This window comes from Petromyzon marinus, chromosome 44 (assembly GCF_048934315.1).
Source record: "Petromyzon marinus isolate PM22_M1 ecotype Great Lakes invasive population chromosome 44, UKy_Petmar_22M1.pri1.0, whole genome shotgun sequence".
NCBI classification, from domain to species: Eukaryota; Metazoa; Chordata; class Hyperoartia; order Petromyzontiformes; family Petromyzontidae; genus Petromyzon; species Petromyzon marinus.
The window spans coordinates 9,291,319-9,311,047 of record NC_133710.1 but is presented as its reverse complement, the minus strand read 5'-3'; the positions used below and the strand labels follow the sequence as shown (position 1 = coordinate 9,311,047).

At 47.0% G+C, this 19,729-nt stretch overlaps 1 protein-coding gene across 3 annotated transcripts; it reads left to right on the top strand.

Moving 5' to 3' along the window:
* The first annotated feature begins 4,951 nt into the window (after positions 1-4,951).
* GLRX (glutaredoxin) lies at positions 4,952-19,180 on the top strand. Of its 3 annotated transcripts, none has more exons than XM_032970550.2 (3): positions 4,952-5,441; positions 13,209-13,331; positions 15,837-19,180. In XM_032970550.2, exons 1-2 carry the CDS (start codon positions 5,019-5,021, stop codon positions 13,320-13,322), a joined length of 537 nt encoding a protein of 178 aa, XP_032826441.1. In that variant the 5' UTR covers positions 4,952-5,018; the 3' UTR covers positions 13,323-13,331; positions 15,837-19,180. The 3 variants fall into 3 exon arrangements, with proteins under 3 accessions (XP_032826441.1, XP_032826439.1, XP_032826438.1); XM_032970548.2 differs by having other exon boundaries at positions 4,953-5,441; positions 13,209-13,355; XM_032970547.2 differs by having other exon boundaries at positions 4,954-5,441; positions 13,209-13,337.
* The last annotated feature ends 549 nt before the right edge of the window (positions 19,181-19,729 follow it).

Sequence of the window (19,729 nt, the reverse complement as noted above, 5' to 3'; positions counted from 1 at the left end):
GTGGTGGAGGGCTTACAATGGGAGATTTGTGTCAGACCGTTACATGTCCCAACCCAGACATCAATTGCGGGTCAAGGGATCGGTAAATGGGTTTGAAAACGTACGTACAGTGTCCGTGTCAAATACCGCACGCTTATTAACCATAGAAATACCGCGGCGGTCGGTAAAGACCCCTGCTGCCTCGCTCGAAAGAGTGGAGCCATTGTGTGCCGGGCGTCACGGTTTCAAAATTTACCAAATTAGAAAAAAAAATAACAACCCACAAATGACTCAATTGGAACATTTGGCAGGACCCTCCCGATAAAAGTCGACGGGCCGGAGCAGCAGACACTAACAACACAGAGCTATCGTTGGGGTGGGCAGGAGCCCAGCCAGCAGCCAGCCAGCAAAACTCGAGGCATGCATGGCTCACTTATAAAAGTAATGTATTCGAATTGTAAATGTGGGTTTACTCTTCAACACATCGGTGTGCTGAACTAGTAACGAATTGGCACATTTTGCCCACGTCACAAACCATATTAATTGGTTGTGTCGGGTGGTGGCAGGTTTAACGACACATTGATATTCACACCCTGTAACCCAAAAAACACCGATATTATGGACCCCTACAGTCTGTTAGAGGCTACACGGGGGATCTTTGTGTATAGGTGCTGCTACTCGCTACGCACAGCACTTGCCCATACAGTCTGTTACATGCTACACGGGGGATCTTTGTGTATAGGTGCTACTATTCGCTACGCACAGCACTTGCCCATACAGTCTGTTACAGGCTACACGGGGGATCTTTCTCTGTGTATACAGTGAGAGGAAAAAAGTCTTTGATCCCCTGCTGATTTTGTACGTTTGCCCACTGACAAATAAATGATCAGTCTATAATTTTAATGGTAGGTTTATTTGAACAGTGAGAGACAGAATAACAACAAAATCCAGAAAAACGCATGTCAAAAATGTTATAAATTGGTTTGCATTTTAATGGGGGAAATAAGTATTTGACCCCCTCTCAATCAGAAAGATTTCTGGCTCCCAGGTGTCTTTTATATAGGTAACGAGCTGAGATTAGGAGCACACTCTTAAAGGGAGTGCTCCTAATCTCAGCTTGTTACCTGTATAAAAGACACCTGTTCACAGAAGCAATCAATCAGATTCCAAACTCTCCACCATGGCCAAGACCAAAGAGTTCTCCAAGGATGTCAGGGACAAGATTGTAGACCTACACAAGGCTGGAATGGGCCACAAGATCATTGCCAAGCAGCTTGGTGAGAAGGTGACAACAGTTGGTGCGATTATTCGCAAATGGAAGAAACACAAAAGAACTGTCAATCTCCCTCGGCATGGGGCTCCATCCAAGATCTCACCTCGTGGAGTTGCAATGATCATGAGAATGGTGAGGAATCAGCCTAGAACTACACGGGAGGATCTTGTCAATGATCTCAAGGCAGCTGGGACCATAGTCACCAAGAAAACAATTGGTAACACACTACGCCGTGAAGGACTGAAATCCTGCAGCACCCGCAAGGTCCCCCTGCTCAAGAAAGCACATATACATGCCCGTCTGAAGTTTGCCAATGAACATCTGAATGATTCAGAGGACAACTGGGTGAAAGTGTTGTGGTCAGATGATACCAAAATGGAGCTCTTTGGCATCAACTCAACTCGCCGTGTTTGGAGGAGGAGGAATTCTGCCTATGACCCCAAGAACACCATCCCCATCGTCAAACATGGAGGTGGAAACATTATGCTTTGGGGGTGTTTTTCTGCTAAGGGGACAGGACAACTTCACCACATCAAAGGGACGATGGACGGGGCCATGTACCGTCAAATATTGGGTGAGAACCTCCTTCCCTCAGCCAGGGCATTGGAATTGGGTCGTGGATGGGTATTCCAACATGACAATGACCCAAAACACACGGCCAAGGCAACAAAGCTAATCACTCAGTCATTTCAATGCTAAATTCGCCTAGTTATTTCAATGCTAAATTCTCCTGTTTGATTTGTACTAAGTGCCTCGGTGAATGTGTATGCTCTGACTTTAACGTAGCTATTTCTGTGACCAGTTACAAGCTAATCACTCAGCTATTTCAATGCTAAATTCTATGCTAATTCCTTTGTCAAGGGGTGCCTTTGCGGATGTGTATGCTTTAACTTAGCTATTTCAATGCTAAATTCTATGCTAATTCCTTTATCAAGGGGTGCCTCTGCAGATGTGTATGCTTTAACTTTTAACATAGCTATTTCTGTGACCAGTCACAAGCTAATCACTCAGCCATTTCAATGCTAAATTATATGCTAATTCCTTTGTCAAGGCGCTTTGTTTCCTCTCACACAGCTTAAAGGTCGTGATCTGAACGTGGCTCTTTCACTCCAGCGCTGTCCTACCAGACAGTCTCATCCCTTCACCTGATGAAGGCCGCTTGTGTTGTGGCCGAAACGTCGTGAGAATATTATTGTGTTATTTTATTTTATCAATTTATTATTTTATTCTCATTCTACGTGACTTTACCGAAAGAACCAAAGAAGATGAATCATTGCAGTCACGAAAGCTTTAAATCGAAAAGCACATTAAGGTCCTGGAGTGGCCTATGCCAGTCTCCAGACCTTAATCCCATAGAAAATCTGTGGAGGGAGCTGAAGGTTCGAGTTGCCAAACGTCAGCCTCGAAACCTTAATGACTTGGAGAAGATCTTAAAAAAGGAGTGGGACAAAATCCCTCTTGAGATGTGTGCAAACCTGGTGGCCAACTACAAGAAACGTCTGACCTCTGTGATTGCCAACAAGGGTTTTGCCACCAAGTACTAAGTCATGTTTTGCAGAGGGGTCAAATACTTATTTCCCTCATGAAAATTAATTTATAACATTTTTGACATGCGTTTTTTCTGGATTTTGTTGTTATTCTGTCTCTCACTGTTCAAATAAACCTACCATTAAAATTATAGACTGATCATTTCTTTATCAGTGGGCAAACGTACAAAATCAGCAGGGGATCAAATATTTTTTCCCTCACTGTAGGTGCTGCTACTCGCTACTCATAGCACTTGCCCTACAGTCTGTTAGAGGCTACACGGGGGATCTTTGTCTGTGTATAGGTGCTGCTACTCGCTACTCACAACACTTGCCCCTACAGTCTGTTAGAGGCTACACGGGGGGTCTTTGTCCGTGTATAGGTGCTGCTACTCACAGCACTTGCCCCTACAGTACGTTGGAGACTATACGGGGGATCTTTGTCCGTGTATAGGTTCTGCTACTCACAGCACTTGCCCATACAGTCTGTTAGAGGCTACACGGGGGATCTTTGTCCGTGTATAGGTGCTGCTACTCACAGCACTTGCCCCTACAGTCTGTTAGAGGCTACACGGGGGATCTTTGTTTGTGTATAGGTGCTGCTACTCGCTACTCACAACACTTGCCCCTACAGTCTGTTAGAGGTTACACGGGGGATCTTTGTCCGTGTATAGGTTCTGCTACTCACAGCACTTGCCCATACAGTCTGTTAGAGGCTACACGGGGGATCTTTGTCCGTGTATAGGTGCTGCTACTCACAGCACTTGCCCCTACAGTCTGTTAGAGGCTACACGGGGGATCTTTGTGTATAGGTGCTGCTACTAACAGCACTTGCCCCTACAGTCTGTTAGAGGCTACAGGGGGATCGTTGTCTGTGTATAGGCTGCTACTTGCTACTACTAACAGCACTTGCCCCTACAGTCTGTTAGAGGCTACACGGGGGATCTTTGTGTATAGGTGCTGCTACTCATAGCACTTGCCCTACAGTCTGTTAGAGGCTACACGGGGGATCTTTGTCTGTGTATAGGTGCTGCTACTCACAGCACTTGCCCCTACAGTCTGTTAGAGGCTACACGGGGGATTTTTGTCTGTGTATAGGTACTGCTACTCACAGCACTTGCCCCTACAGTCTGTTAGAGGCTACACGGGGGATCTTTGTCTGTTTATAGGCTGCTACTTGCTACTACTAACAGCACTTGCCCCTACAGTCTGTTAGAGGCTACACGGGGGATCTTTGTGTATAGGTGCTGCTACTCACAGCACTTGCCCCTACAGCCTATTGGAGGCTACACGGGGGATCTTTGTCTGTGTATAGGTGCTGCTACTCACAGCACTTGCCCCTACAGTCTGTTAGAGGCTACACGAGGGATCTTTGTCTGTGTATAGGCTGCTACTTGCTACTACTCACAGCACTTGCCCCTACAGTCTGTTAGAGGCTACACGGGGGATCTTTGTGTATAGGTGCTGCTACTCATAGCACTTGCCCTACAGTCTGTTAGAGGCTACACGGGGGAACTTTGTCTGTGTATAGGTGCTGCTACTCACAGCACTTGCCCCTACAGTCTGTTAGAGGCTACACGGGGGATTTTTGTCTGTGTATAGGTACTGCTACTCACAGCACTTGCCCCTACAGTCTGTTAGAGGCTACACGGGGGATCTTTGTCTGTGTATAGGCTGCTACTTGCTACTACTAACAGCACTTGCCCCTACAGTCTGTTAGAGGCTACACGGGGGATCTTTGTGTATAGGTGCTGCTACTCACAGCACTTGCCCCTACAGCCTATTGGAGGCTACACGGGGGATCTTTGTCTGTGTATAGGTGCTGCTACTCACAGCACTTGCCCCTACAGCCTATTGGAGGCTACACGGGGGATCTTTGTCTGTGTATAGGTGCTGCTACTCGCTACTCACAGCACTTGCCCCTACAGTCTGTAAGAGGCTACACGAGGGATCTTTGTCTGTGTATAGGCTGCTACTTCCTACTACTCACAGCACTTGCCCCTACAGTCTGTTAGAGGCTACACGGTGGGTCTTTGTGTATAGGTGCTGCTACTCACAGCACTTGCCCGTACAGCCTATTGGGAGGCTACACGGCGGGGAGGATCTTTGTCTGTGTCGCGAGAGAGACCTCTAGTGGACGTCTTCCCCCACCACCACCACCGCCGCCCCCGTCTCGCTTGGCAATCACTCGAACGGGGGATGCGCACCGCTCGCTCGCTCGCTCAGCCGTGGGCTGGGCCATGCCCCCCTCCCTCCTACACGAGGAGGAGGGTGGCACGGCCGCGCCCAGCCGCGACTCCGCCGTCTTCAGCTGCCCGCGTCTCTTCCTGCACCCCCCCCTGCTGCCGCTGCTGCTGCTGCCGCCGCTGCTGCTTCTCATCGCCACGGCCGCAGTCATCTTCTTGTCCGCGTCTCGACCGATCGATCGCGACGACGCCGACGCCGCCGTCGTGGGCATGGCGCAGCTGTACGTGACGAGCAGGGTGCGAGCGGGCAAGGTGGTGGTGTTCGTGAAGCGCGGCTGCCCCTTCTGCACGGCGGCCGAGGCGGTGCTGTCCAAGTACCGCTTCAGAGTGGGCGCCCTGGAGGTGCACGACATCGGCAGCGAGCAGGCGGTGGCGCAGATTCAGGACTTCTTCCTCCGCACCACCGGGGAGAGAACGGTAACGGGCGCACGTGTCGTCCTCGTCATGATGATGATGATGGTGGTGGTGACGATGTGTCTGGCGGTAGCGCTCTGTGTGTGTGTGGTGGTGGTGTTTTCTTTTTGTCGCCGTCGGCGGCCGTGGCAGTGTCACCGGGTGGCATTAATCGTGTCGATTTTGGGTTCTCGTGGGCGGCGGGGTTGCCGGCTGCAGCGTCGGTGTCGTCGGCTGTGTCAAATGTCATGGGCAGCGTTGGTGTCACCGGTGGTGTTAGTGTCGGTGTCATTCGCCAATGTTGTTAGTCACCGGTGGTGTTAGTGTCGGTGTCATTCGCCAATGTTGTTAGTCACCGGTAGTGTTAGTGTTAGTGTCGGTGTCATTCGCCAATGTTGTTAGTCACCGGTGGTGTTGGTGTCGGTGTCGTCGACCGCGTTTGGTGGCATCAGCAGCGCCGGCAATGGCAACGGCACCTGGCTGATTTGTAATTGTCCGAGTTTGGTTTTCCAAACTGCTCGGCTGGTTCGGAGTGGGCATTTGTCGCCTTAAGCCCTAAGGCATCACCACCACCACTACCACTTGAGTAGGGACCACGCCTAGCCATTACGCAATCCGTTATAGTAACATTGTAGACTGCTTTGTCTCAGGATAAACGCGTCTCTGGTTCTTCATCTTAACCTGGGGTGCAGGCGCGCACCGACTTAGTTTCATGAAACCCTGTGTGTTTATTAACATTGTACATTTTGTATTTACGATTGAAAACCAATGGGGGTGCGAGGCTGCAGTCAAGGTGAAGAACCACTGCCTTGTCCTATGAACAAATTAGATCCGTGCACTTTAGCATTGTTTGTTCGCGTGGTTCTCGTTAAAAAAAAAGAGACGACGTTTTGTGGATGCCGTTTAAGTTAATTATCCGAACGGCGTTCTTTATTTATTCCAGCTGAAGTTAGGCACTGAGTATGATGACTTAATCAGATTATTATTATCAGCAGCAGTGTTAATCAGTGCTGTCATTATCAGTAGCAGCATCATCATCACTTACGCACCACCATGCACAGCAGGTGTTATAGGCTTTGCTGTGGTTGACGTGTAATTCTATGCTCCCTGCCGGCCTTCACCAACCCACACTGACCACAGTTGTGAGCTCTGGTGTAGAGGCCGACCGAAATTCGGTTTCGGCGGCCACTTTTGGCATAGTTTCAGTTTCGGCCGAAAGTCCATTTTTAACTTTCGGCAAACTTTCGGTTTCGGCCGAAAGTCCATTTTTTACTTTCGGCAACCGTCTTGGCCAGATTGAGGGCCTCTGCACTCCCTCGGGATTGTCGGCACATATATCACCAGGCCGTGGGAGCATAGACGGAACATAGTAGGGTACAACAATGGATGCTGTTTCACTCTTCCCTTGCCGATTACGTTGCCCCGGTAGCAGCCTACAACACGTGGTTTAATTGTAATGAATTAGCTGTTCAAAGAAGTTCGGAAGAAGTGTACATTTCGATCGCCTTAACTTTGATCATTTAATTTATGCTGACTCGCCTACCCTCCGCCGCATCCCCATTCCCTTATCTTAACGTTAAGATAACAGTATTTACTGGGTAGTATTTACTGGGTGGAGCGGGTGGCGCAGAGCAATACTTTACGAGCCTGCCTGACAATTTCGATTCCTGGTCACGGCCAACATCGGCGGTGAGTGATAATTATCTGAACTTGATCTGTCAACCCCCCCCACTCCCCCTTCCACCGAGCAGAACTAACCAGCGTGGTGAAGTATGGTCAAGCATCCCCCATGAACCAACATGGCCTTCATCCAGCAGTGGATTGACCCAAGGGCTGTAAATCATTTTCGCGAATGTCTACTCGTCGTGTTTGTCTTTGATTTGGAATACTGTCTCACGGAATGTTATCAGCGCGGAGTTTTCATGTCACTGCCTTCACTTCTCGATCGCGGCCGTGCGATTTCGTGTTGCTGTGTCGCATCCCACCATGCACAACTCGTTGTCACTCCACTGCTGGATGAGGGTCGCTCCCACACCGCGCAAGTCATGGGGGGTTGGATTTGTCCACACGCCTTGTGTCATTTACCGTCATGTGGCATATGCAATGGATTATAGGGAATCAATCGGTCAATCAGTCTTTATTTTACGTGACAATATCGATTCAAGAGCCGAATGGCTCACAGGGCTATACCAAAAAATGAAAATGAAAACTAAATGAAATGAAATGTATAGCGAGGGCATCGGGCAGCAACTAGAATGAGACAAGAAACGCGTCACGGACTCGGCGGCTGTCACCGACTTGAGCGAAAGTAAAAATTGCAAAATAAATTTCAAAAAATAAATACATGAAAAGTTAAGTTTTTTTTTTCAATTCATATGATTTTATGGCAAGTCTGAGGTAGATGTGGCTTGCACACGCCACGGACACAGTGTTGTGTAAAATGACTGGGATGTTACATAAGGGGCACATGATGGTCATATGACCCTGCTTGTAAAATAAGCCAACTGCCGTTGTGTTTTTTTTTTAAAGCAAGACTGCGCCACTCACTGCCCATGAACTTTGCTGAATGGTTCTTATTATTCTTATTCGTAACACAAACATGAAGCCACGTATTTGGTTCACTCGCACAATCATCAGCTTTGGAACCGCGAACGCTCATTAAATGGACATTTACAGCCATTGTGTCGTTTCTATCTCCCGACTGGCTAACTCGTGGGCACTGTACTGTACTACAAACAAACTTCCACTTGTGTGCACTATGTCTATATATGTGTGCTCCTCTGACGACACCAACCCACACTGACCAGCGTGGTGAAGTATGGTCATAACCTCAAAATGTAACACGTGACTCAATTTAATAAGTTGCCCAACTCAACTATGCATATTACTGAAACTCTTCACTCTCACTGAAACCCTCACTGTGTAAGAGGCATTTTCCTGGTTTGTTTTAACAACGGCAAGCATTGAGTGTGTGTGTGTGCTGAGTGACACTAGCAACCTTTATTTCTGGGTAGTCATGTCAATAAGGAACTTAGCCATTGTAACATACTTGACGTTTTGATTTAAAGCTTTCGTGACTGCAGTCATTCATATTCTTAGCTCTTTCAACGTGACTTTACCGAAAGAGCTAAGAATATGAATATACTTGACGTTCTTATGGAGATAACGGAATGTTTATTGGCACACATCCGCTCTTTGTTTGTGGTATACTGGAGGTCGTGGGTCTGATCCCAACCCTGACGCCCGTATATTTTAAGTTTGCGTGTTCTCCCCATTATTTTTTTTCCGGGTCCTTCGGTTATTCCATCCACATTTAAAAACATACGTTCAGAGTATTCGGCTGATATACATTTCCACGCGATTAGCAGCTTCGTTGAGCTGCCATTTGTGGCCAGGACGCTGCTTAAAATGAACGGTCTAGCTCAGTGGGCCTTACCTGGTAAAATAAAAAAAAGATTTAGTTTTTATTTTAATTTAAAGCTTTCGTGACTGCAGGGATTCATATTCTTGGTTCTTTCGGTAAAGTCACGTAAGAAGGGAAACAATAAAATAATAAAAATATAAAACAATAAAATTATCACGACGTTTGGACTGCAACACAAGCAATCATCAGGTGTGAAAACCACAGCAAGAAAATTTGAAAAAAGTGGCAGTCATTTTTAACGTTAGCACCACGGAGAGAGATTTGACTCGTCCATCAGAACAAACTGTCAAATTGCCCTACTTTATGTATGTTGAACTTACTTCGCACCGTACGTAGCCAACCGTGCTAATCAAAGGTTCGGAGGAATGACCACAAACAAATGCAAAAACGGTTCCGAAAGAAATTCGTTTTAAGAATCCTGGTTCATTTGTGGCAAGTATTTTGTGTGTAATGTGTGCGACCTTTATAATGGATTTCTTCGGCAACATATAGCCACCTAGTTTTAATTTACTCTAACCAGAATCAAAGTACAATTACAATATCCAAGGCAAATTTATGCACTATTAGCAAAGGACCATTTCCTGAAACGTCAACTATTTTATGTTTTTCCTTCTAAGACCACACAGTGTCATTGTTGAATGGGTCCCCTGGTGTAGTAGGCAGTCACTTGACAAAGTGCATTCGTGGAACAGGGCATTTATTGGAATGAGCGTTTGGCCACAGTTTTATTGACCTAGGTCAAGGGTTGCAAGTCGTACTCCGTTCAAATTGAACGCTGTACACACTCAGTCGCATAACGAGCGTGGGGCAGGCAGGGGGTGCCTTGCCGCCGCCTCCCGGTGGCCAAAGCTACGAGTTGGGGCCCCCTTGATAACCTCGAGATAGATCATGGAACCTTTTTGCCAAAATCAAAATATTAAAAAATAAGAAAAAACAAGAATTAGTTTGACCCTTTCTGGCAACAAAACAGGTGTTAAGATGTTCAAACACCAAATGGATACATTTAGCAAGGAATCAAGTCTGCATTAACCACACGAACTTGTTGAGATGTTTTAACAACAGATGTGCTTTCAACAACCGTGTAAAAGACCAAAAAAATATTTAAAACGGCGGTTTCATTTTTTTTTATGAAAATGCTTTTAAATGGAACTCCCGTTTCTGGGATATTTATTTCACTAGATACGCGTCAAGTACATTGCAAAGAGGCACTACTATGGAGCTGTAGTGGCCGCATTAAGTGAAGACGGAGCGCCCCTACAGCGTTCAATGTCCTAGACCGTGAGTGTAATGATGATGTGACTATGCGAGAGAAGCCGCGATAGATAACACGATGAAACATTTGTTCCTGGGTACTAAGTGTTATTTTGTAATTGCTTATGCCTAAAAAGTATAGAAAATGGCTGTTATTATTCCCAACAAACTTTGCTTTTGTGACCAGGACTTTACGTGAAGGAATGACACATGCACACCACGTTTTCTCATTGAAAATAGGTACATTTCAAAATATAACTGTCCTGTTCACGAAAGCAAAGTTTGTGGGGAATAATAGCCATTTTTCTGGACTTTTGAGGCATAAGCAATTAGGAAATAACACTTACTACGCAGGAACATTTTTTTTTGTTACAGTGCGATAACCTTGATGTGACTTTACGAGACAAAGCAAATATTAGGGCCCCACGTGACCGATTGCCACACCTCCTGAGCTGATAATGTCGTGGCTACGCCACTGCACACTTCCCTGTTTCCTTACTGTCACAAGACTCTGTTCGACAATAATTACGCGAGTATCCATACAAGTTTTTGGGTTACATCGCGGTCTAACCCAAAAAAAACACTTTTGGATAATATTCGTCGCGACGACCTCCGTGTTCAAATAATTACGCGAGTACATTCCGAAACGGTCAGACGCACATGGTGAAGACCGATCGTCCGACAGACGACGCTGCTTTTGCATTCACAGACTGGCGCAATGAAGTTGCATTAAAACCCGCATATACCGTATAGTGGTGAGGCCAGAGGGATTGGTGGCACCACCCAACTCCACAAATAGCGACAGAGCAGATTCTACATGGGCACGTCACATTCTTGTCAGCAACTTGGAGGTGCCGTGTGGACCTGTCACGTTAAACGAACCGGCTTGTAGACTCTGGGACGATATTGTGACACAGGCCAGGCAACAGGTTAGTGTAGAATGAATGCACACACTCTCCCTTGGTATACATTGTCGAATTACTCGATTGGGTGCTTTCGTGACTGCAGGAATTACTCTTTGGCTCTTTAGGTAAAGTCACGTAGAAAGAGAAAATAATCAATTAAATAATAGCACACGACGTTTCGAATGCAACACAATCAGTCATCATCAGGTGCAAAAGAATGAGAAAACAAACCTAGTAAACTTATAAATAAAATGCAATACAGCACAGAGAGTCGGCTAACATAACAGTCAACACCCTACCTGGTTGATTACGTTCTTCCAAAGATTGCTAAATTTAAGAGAGAGCTAAAAGACAGAACCAGAGACACATAGACACATAAGCAGAGAGAGATAACACATTATCGAATGTTTAAATTACGTTTAAAATAATTTTTGTTGTACTTTTGTTCCGTTATGTGATCACTACTTGAGTTGATGCAACGTTTAGGAAAAAAAATTGAGTGAGAGGTAAATACTTCGTGTTAAACGCATCACACCCTGTGTTGGGATGTTCACACTATAATATTTCTAAACGGCTTGCAACATCGTCTCGTTCAATGAAACCAATAAATATTTTCCACGGGCTGACTCATTCACTCGGAAAGAATTCGCAAAGTCTCCCGGCGTTTCTTGTCAAGATACAACTGGCACTGCTTAACAAAACATTACGCGGTTCAGTTATTTTGAGATACAGTCCAGCGTTGGAGCATGATTCACGAGCTTAGTGCATCGAATGTCGCTTGCTCTACGGCTGAGTCGCGTGCATCGTGTCTAGTCGTGCTCACGTGTCGAGTGGCTGTTTGCGGGTGGGCGCTTGTGTGGGCATTGACGCATGGATGCTGTGTCAAGAGCACTCGGAAGATGAAGTGTCTCTTGCCCTGCACTGTTGAACAAAGTGTCGGTGAAATGTTTGCAATTCCTTCAAAGTTATAGTTGACTTCGTGGCGTTGGAACTGTTGAGTCTCGGTGATCTAGAATGTCTGCTTTTGAGTTTTATAGTACACTGTTTTACACAGTACGACTCACTCAATGGGTTGTTGCTGCTTCAGATATGGTACACACTAACAACAAAGAATCATAGCCCTGCCGAATGAAGGCCCTTTGCTGGCAATATCGCCCCACAGCACCTGGCTTTAAATACTGTACAGCGACAATGAACAGGGTGGTCCAGATGTCTTGTGACACCCCCCCCCCCCCCCCATTCATTGACCCCAAACATGTGTTTTTTTATTTGCACATTAATTTCTGCTTTAAATAAAGCTTTCTTGAAAAAAATATAAAGTTTTTGAGAATTAACTGGGGGTCCGAATACATCTCGTAACAAGGGCGTACATTTTTTTTCTTCCCGTTGCATCGTGAAGTTCTCCGATGTATTATTTTTGGTCCTACCGCATGTTGTTCGGCACGAATCTGGAGCTGCCCAGCACATGGAGCGAAACGTCGGACGCCATGGCAAACAAAGACACTCGCTAATAACCCCCCCCAAAAAAAAACCTATTGACAATCACCTGCCCAAATTGGGCTACGATGCAGCCACATTTGGGCAGGATTACCCCACAGGCCCTCCTTTAGGCCTCTCCATTCCACGGTGTGCACTGATGTAACCCAGTGGATGAATTGGATTTCTGATTGCAAGGGGCAGGGGGCAGGTGTTTCAAGTTGAGAAGATTCATCAGGATTAACCCACTGGCACTCCTTTAGGCCTCTCCATTCCACGGTGAAGTAACATCGCTGAGCGACGGTGCTGTGGCCGTCAAGAACACTTTTGTCTTTGAATTTCGTACCGTACGTAGCCAACCGTGCTAACTGCAGGTGCGGGGGAAGGACAACAATCTAAACACAAAAAAGCAGTTCTAAAGAAATTAGTTTTCAATCTGGATTTAAAAGCGCATGACTCCAACGGCTTCCTAATGTCGGAAGAGCGTTCCAGACGGCCGCAGAAGCGCATCTGAAAGTGCGCGATGCAGCGACCTCTTTGCTCGATAGCGAGCCAAGAGCCACTGCGAGAGAAAAATGTGGAATGACTTCGTAATGTTTCTTATTGCAATGTCATACAGTACATACACAGGCTCTTCTCTCCTGTTTGCCTTAGAGCCCCTCTTAACCTTAATCCGGCCCTGGCCGCAATGCGTCGCTGCCGACCGACCCTGGGATGAACGCCTGTGCCCCGCAGGTGCCGCGCGTGTACATCGGGGAGAAGTGCATCGGCGGCGGCTCGGACACGGAGGCGTTGGAGCGCAGAGGCCTGCTGGAGGGCATGCTGCAGGAAATAGGCGTCCTGCAATGAAGGGAGCAGGCACGGGTGTGGGAGCAGGCACGGGTGTGTGAGCAGGCACGGGTGTGGGAGCAGGCACGGGTGTGTGAGCGGCACGTGTGTGAGCAGGCACGGGTGTGTGAGCAGGCACGGGTGTGTGAGCAGCACGTGTGGGAGCAGGCACGGGTGTGAGCAGGCACGGGTGTGAGCAGGCACGGGTGTGTGAGCGGCACGGGTGTGTGAGCTGCACGTGTGGGAGCAGGCACGGGTGTGAGCAGGCACGGGTGTGAGCAGGCACGGGTGTGTGAGCGGCACGGGTGTGTGAGCTGCACGTGTGGGAGCAGCACGTGTGGGAGCAGGCACGGGTGTGAACAGGCACGGGTGTGTGAGCAGCACGTGTGTGAGCAGCACGTGTGGGAGCAGGCACGGGTGTGTGAGCAGGCACGTGTGGAAGCAGCACGTGTGGGAGCAGGCACGGGTGTGGAAGCAGCACGTGTGTGAGCAGCACGTGTGGGAGCAGGCACGGGTGTGTGAGCAGGCACGTGTGGAAGCAGCACGTGTGGGAGCAGGCACGGGTGTGTGAGTGGCACGTGTGGGAGCAGGCACGGGTGTGGGAGCAGGCACGGGTGTGTGAGCGGCACGGGTGTGTGAGCAGCACGGGTGTGAGCAGGCACGTGTGTGAGCAGGCACGGGTCCTGTCACGCCAGGTGACAGCAACGTGCGGTGACAGCACAGAGATGTTGTCATCCCCACCGTGGTGTAACATTTCAGCGCAGTGAAACGTCCCCTTAGCCACATTAATGTGCGGGGTGGTATAGTGTGGAGGGGTGACGTTGGCACATAATGTTATCCATGCCTGTGTCCATACAAATAACTCGTGATAGTCCCCGCAATTATTGGTGATTGGATAATCGGTTGGATTATCGCCGCTTTTGGTGGGTGGGGGGGGGTTGGGATTTTTCCATGTGTAGAGGAGTAATATGAGGACGTGACGTCGCGCGCGCTGTCCAGTGCGATGACGTCATGAAACGTGACGTCATGCCCGCTGGGCAGGGCGATGGCGTAATGTCTCCTCTAGGTACTTAAGGGAGACCCCGTGACGAAAGCGCGGTCGTGGCTGGAGACAAGCGACCGAGCAGGGTGGAATGGAGGGCCAGGAGCAAGGGGATAGACGTCTGTAGACAGCGCAGCGGAAGGGCTAGGTGTGTGTGGCTGCGCTTCTCGGTCGGCCGACGTTGGCTGAACCCTCGGCCGGCGAAGAGGAGGCAGCCCGGGCAGCCTGCTGTGGAAGGGAACAGATAGGACCCCCCCCTACCCTCGTGGGGAAGTGTTAGTCCCTGTGTTATTGGCAGAAGCCCTTAATAAACTACTGGCGCAAGCCCTTACCTTCACCTCCGTCTCCGAGTCGTCAATAACTTCTCAACACATGGATAAACACAGAAACTTGTATTAATTGTCCACTCGAATTATTTCATAAAACAAAAAAAAACAAATGTCATGATTTTATCGCTGTGAGACCCCTTCCAGTTTACCCCTTAATTGCATATCCACGTTTATTTGGAAGAATGCATCCCAGAATAACGGGCAGTGTCCTTCGATTGATTGGGGACACTGATAAATGGGAGTAGCGGATAAGAGGGCAGCAAGCAAATCAAATCGTTCAACTTCTGTTACATTCATAATAAAGGTTTTTGGGTTAGATCGCGTTTATTTATAAATGTGTCGTAACCCTCCACCACCCGACACGGCCAATCAGCAAAAAAAGTGTCACGTTGACAAAAGACAAATAATTCACTACTTTAGCCCACCGGTGTGTTGAAGAGTGAATCCACATTTACAGTTTGAGTACGACTTTTCGCTGGTAAATACATCCAGCATCATCGGGCAATTCGCCAGAATGGTAAAGCCCTCGCTTGCTCCCGGTTTTATATAGAGCAGCAGGGTGACGTCATCACTTAACTCATATATTAATTCTGTTACATCTTGGCGAAATCTCATGGCCTTATTTCCAGGTGGCAAAGCACTTGATTGAGTCCGTTGGTGAACTAATTTTGATAACTGTTTTGTCGTTTGTGCCTTTTGTGTTTGTGCAATTTCTTAATTTGTTTACAATTTTTTTTATTTTGCTTGGTAGTAGTAGGGGTTTTCATTTTCTCGGTACCGTAAAACCTTGGATTGCGAGTAACTTGGTCTGCGAGTGTTTTGCAAGACGAGCTAAATTTTTTAATAAATATTAATTTGATAAACGAGCGAGGTCTTGCAATACGAGTAGTACGTATATACACTTTGCCTGCCGAGCGTCACGTGATCACAACTGATATACGAGTGCTTTGATATACGAGTGCTTTGGATTACAAACACGTTTCCGGAACGAATTCTGCTCGCAATCCAAGGTTTTACTATATGTGTGTTGGGCTTTTTTCTCACCATACATAGCCAACCGCGTACATGGGATTTCCTCCTTGTACAGCGTTGTGGGATGCTGTTGGCACACGCTAAAGAAATTAATGTATTATTATTATTACATGCCCTCCTCTCTTTGTCCAGGGGTCTTGGACGAACGCTGCGGATGTTTGAGTCCAACCAGCATCCGCTGCTGTCGCCCTGAGAAGGTGGTGGAACGGAAGAGAGGAGCTACAACTTTGGAAACTTGGGAAACACCGCACGTTCACTCCCTTTGTGACTCTTACTACGTGGGACTCTTGACTACTTTCGCGCGCGGCTGTGCTGCTGTACGGCTCTCCGGTGCGTTTTCTCGTCATTTGGGCTGTTGTTTCGCCACGACGTCCGACGTTCCGCCGCATGTGTCCGGGTGGGAGCTTGCAACGTGCGGAGCGAGATGTCCAACGTTTCCCAGCACTGTGGAGCGAAACGTCGGACGATATGCTGAATGACTTGTGAGCAGCAACTCCGAACACAACATCGGAGGCCCTTGCAATTAGCTTGGCGCGCCAGCTCAAATTGGTTGGGAGTTTGAAACGCGGTAGTTTTGTCGGATTTACACAAAACGTAGTGTCTCGCAAGATAATTCCTGGCATAATAACAGTGATTCAGTTTTCAAATTAAAGGCACTTTTTTGCACTCGCGAAACATGCAACAAGTCGTACGAGTAAAATCAATTGTTATCTGTTCTTGCAAATTGTACAAACGTTTTTTGCGTTCGGCTTAACCGGAGAGATAAAACACAACGGGGACACTACGGGCGGGGACATCTGAGACGCGACAAACGAGGCGGTGCGAGTGAGACGGTGCTGGTGCGAGTGAGACAACGGGGCAAGTGGGATGGCACAGCAAATGATAGACAATGACCAACATTATGGCCGCAACCAAGGCAGACGGTGCAAATGAGAGGGTACGAAAGAAACAATGTTTTTATTCAACCTTGTTTTAAACCGCGATGGTGTGACTCGTGACAAAATTGATTGAAAGTAAAACCAAAAAATCCCATGACTTACTGGGGTACGAGTCATTGTATGCCTGAAGAATTGCGGTTTGTTTCTGCTTTCTACCACTGCCTTCATGCATTGCCTTGGAGCAGAGGAACTCGTGCTTCTGGCCTTGGCTGCCCAAAACAAAACGGATGCTAACCGGTGCAAAGGAGGTGGTACAGGCAAGGCTGGGATGGTGGGGAAGGGGACGGGTGGAGTTTGCAGGAACTAAATTTCAGTGAAAGGATAAAAAAACAACACATCGGAGAGTCTTAAAGAACAACCCGCGAAAACACTCGGGTTTCCCTTGCTCTGCGCAGTCGTAGTAGATGATGCGTTACAAGAACGTTGCGCACAAAGGCGAAACCGCACGAGACAGCCGCCTGCCGGGTGGCGCGCACGACGGACGCACACTGTGCTACGTCCGACCGCACAACCGCATCCGAGTAAATTAAAACCGCAAAATGTAGCAAATTTTTTGGTAGGAATTGGTTGGCCGCGCATAATACACTCAGTGTCAAATCGCTCAAAACGAACCCACAGAGCAAATGCGCGTGTCGTCAATCCCCCTCCACTTGAATTAATAAGGTTGTCACGCGGTTACCGCATCAGCGGGCGTGCAGTTGTACTTGTCTGGCAAGGCACTTGGCGAGCATCTGGTGATGGGTGGGTTTGAACAAATTGTCTTTTCTTAAATCTAAAAAGGTCATCTCAACAGTTGTATCTGACCTACGTGTGTCAACGTGAATTTTATTATTTTAATTGGCCCTGTTCACGTTATTTCAAATTGTCTTACATTAAAAAAAAGATGTTGCTATTGAAAAGAAAAAAACGTAGCTTCATCATCATTGAATGTTTACATTTAACATCCGGTACTTCAATGAATTAACGCGTTGGGTATTTTTGTCGTCTTGTTAAATTATTTTTTTAAATGTGGTGTGATTGTATTGTTCATGTTAAGCCCAATGTGTGTCCAATGATGCAGGGATTTAAATTACACATTATTGAAAGTTCAGATATACCATGTGCACTGTCATCATCATCGTCATCGGGCCATGATCAGTCAATTGCTGTATGAAGACCTCACCCAAACCGTCGCTATCTCTCGTGATCCTACGTTGTAATGTTCCATAACAGCACCCCATATATACGCCAATTTCATTGCTCCATCTCTTCTATGGACGTGACCTTAGACGCGTTCCTTGGCTGCCGGCCACGATCATTCTCCTTCCAGAGACCTCAAATTCCAAGACTCCTAGTATGTATTGCACTGTATTGTCCAATAACAGCATGTATGCAATGTTTAAGCGACAAATTCTGCATGAAGGAATTTTAGGACGAACAGAAATGGTCTGTCGCATCAATTACTGTTGTGATGTAAATTGTGGAGATTGTTTAAAACGGAACCTTAAGAGTGGTCCATATGTCTTGTGACAGCAAAATTAATTGACCCTCAAATTTAGTTTCACCTTTGCATATTAATTTCTGTTTTAAAAACGTCTGTTTTAAATAAACCTTCGTTTAAAAAAAAGAATAAAAAAGTTTTATATCATTAATTGGGGGGGGGGGTCACAAGACATCTGGACCACAATGTACCGCGCCCGTAACAAGGGCGTAGGTTTTGTTTCTCGTCGTAAAGTTCTCCGATGTACTTTCTGCTCCTACCGCATGTTGTTCGGCACGAAAGCTGAAGCTGCCAGCACGTGGAGCGAAACGTCGGACACCATGGCAAACAAAAAAATGCGCGCTAATAAGCTCCCCCCCCCCCCCCGAATAAAAACTATTGACTATCACACGCTGTGTGACGAATTCAAGGTTGTTGCTACGATGTGGCAACAATCTGGGCAGGGTTTACTCCACATGAACTGCTTTAGGGCCCCTCCATTCCACGGCGTACACTGATGTAACCCAGTGGATGAATTGGATTTCTAATGAGAAGATAATGATTCAAGCAGCGGTGATGTAATCCATCGAGATCCAACTCTACCTCGAATCCCAGTCTCTAACGGCACAGGCTTAATAAATAAAATGTTTAGAGTGCGCCTGCCTCCTGTGCGGTACATCGAAAAGACGCCAAAGCAAAGTGGCATTGGAGATTAATTTTTCGGTAGCTATTGCAGGCCACGTAAGACGTTCAACATCAATACAGTATCAACACTACACAACAAGCATTGAAGGAGCAAGTGTATTTGTGACGATCCAGAATCTTATGGCTACAGTTGGTACCTATCCTGGGTTTCCCTAGGGAATCCTCTTCATGAGGTTGCCATTTTGTGACATCTGAAGTCTCCCCACATCATTTAAAGTAAATTTTTTGTCACTGGCATAACAACACATCGCCGCGCAAGACGATGCACTTACTTTTTACTGCAGTTCCCACCTCGTCCCGTGTTGTGAGATCATCTTCCCGTGACATCTGCGGTGTTTTAAAAAAAAATATATGCCTTAATGGTGGCAACCGTACATATGTCCACTCTGATTTATTTTTCGTCCCACTTTTTATTTGGTTGCAATTCGAAGTGAACGCTGCGTTGGCTGGGAAGAAAATCGAGCGACAGGCGTTCAAACCAAAATAGCACTGTCGTTAAGAGGTGACTGCCGATAAAGCAATACTAAGCTTAAAAGGCAATTTGTGATTTAGACTATGGCGCACATAAACGTGTTTTTTATCACCTAAATAAGCGTGCTTACAGGTTTGGCAACAGTCGGTTATGGTTTGTATTACGGCAGCTTGCATTTTAAGATGTATTTATTTTTATTTCACCAGGTAAGGCCCCACTGAGCTGTACAGATCTTTTTCAGAAGCGACCTGGCCACAAACGATAGCTCAACGAAGTAGCGGATTATCATTATGTGGGAATTGATAGCAGCAAACTACTCTAAAGTTGTGCATTGGTCCGGGGAGTGGTGGTGTGGTTATCGCGTTGTGGTATGAACCTGACCACAATTTCTATGAACTGCCACCAAACAACTGACGTGACTGATATGGAACGGGGCAGACTTCATCCGGCA

What these genes read in the sequence shown, in the direction of transcription:
- GLRX (XM_032970550.2), top strand. Translation starts at nt 5,019, where the DNA reads ATGCCCCCCTCCCTCCTACACGAGGAGGAGGGTGGCACGGCCGCGCCC. An exon ending in GCACCACCGGGGAGAGAACG is followed by an intron (nt 5,442 to 13,208) that starts GTAACGGGCGCA and finishes TGTGCCCCGCAG; the next exon opens with GTGCCGCGCGTGTACATCGG.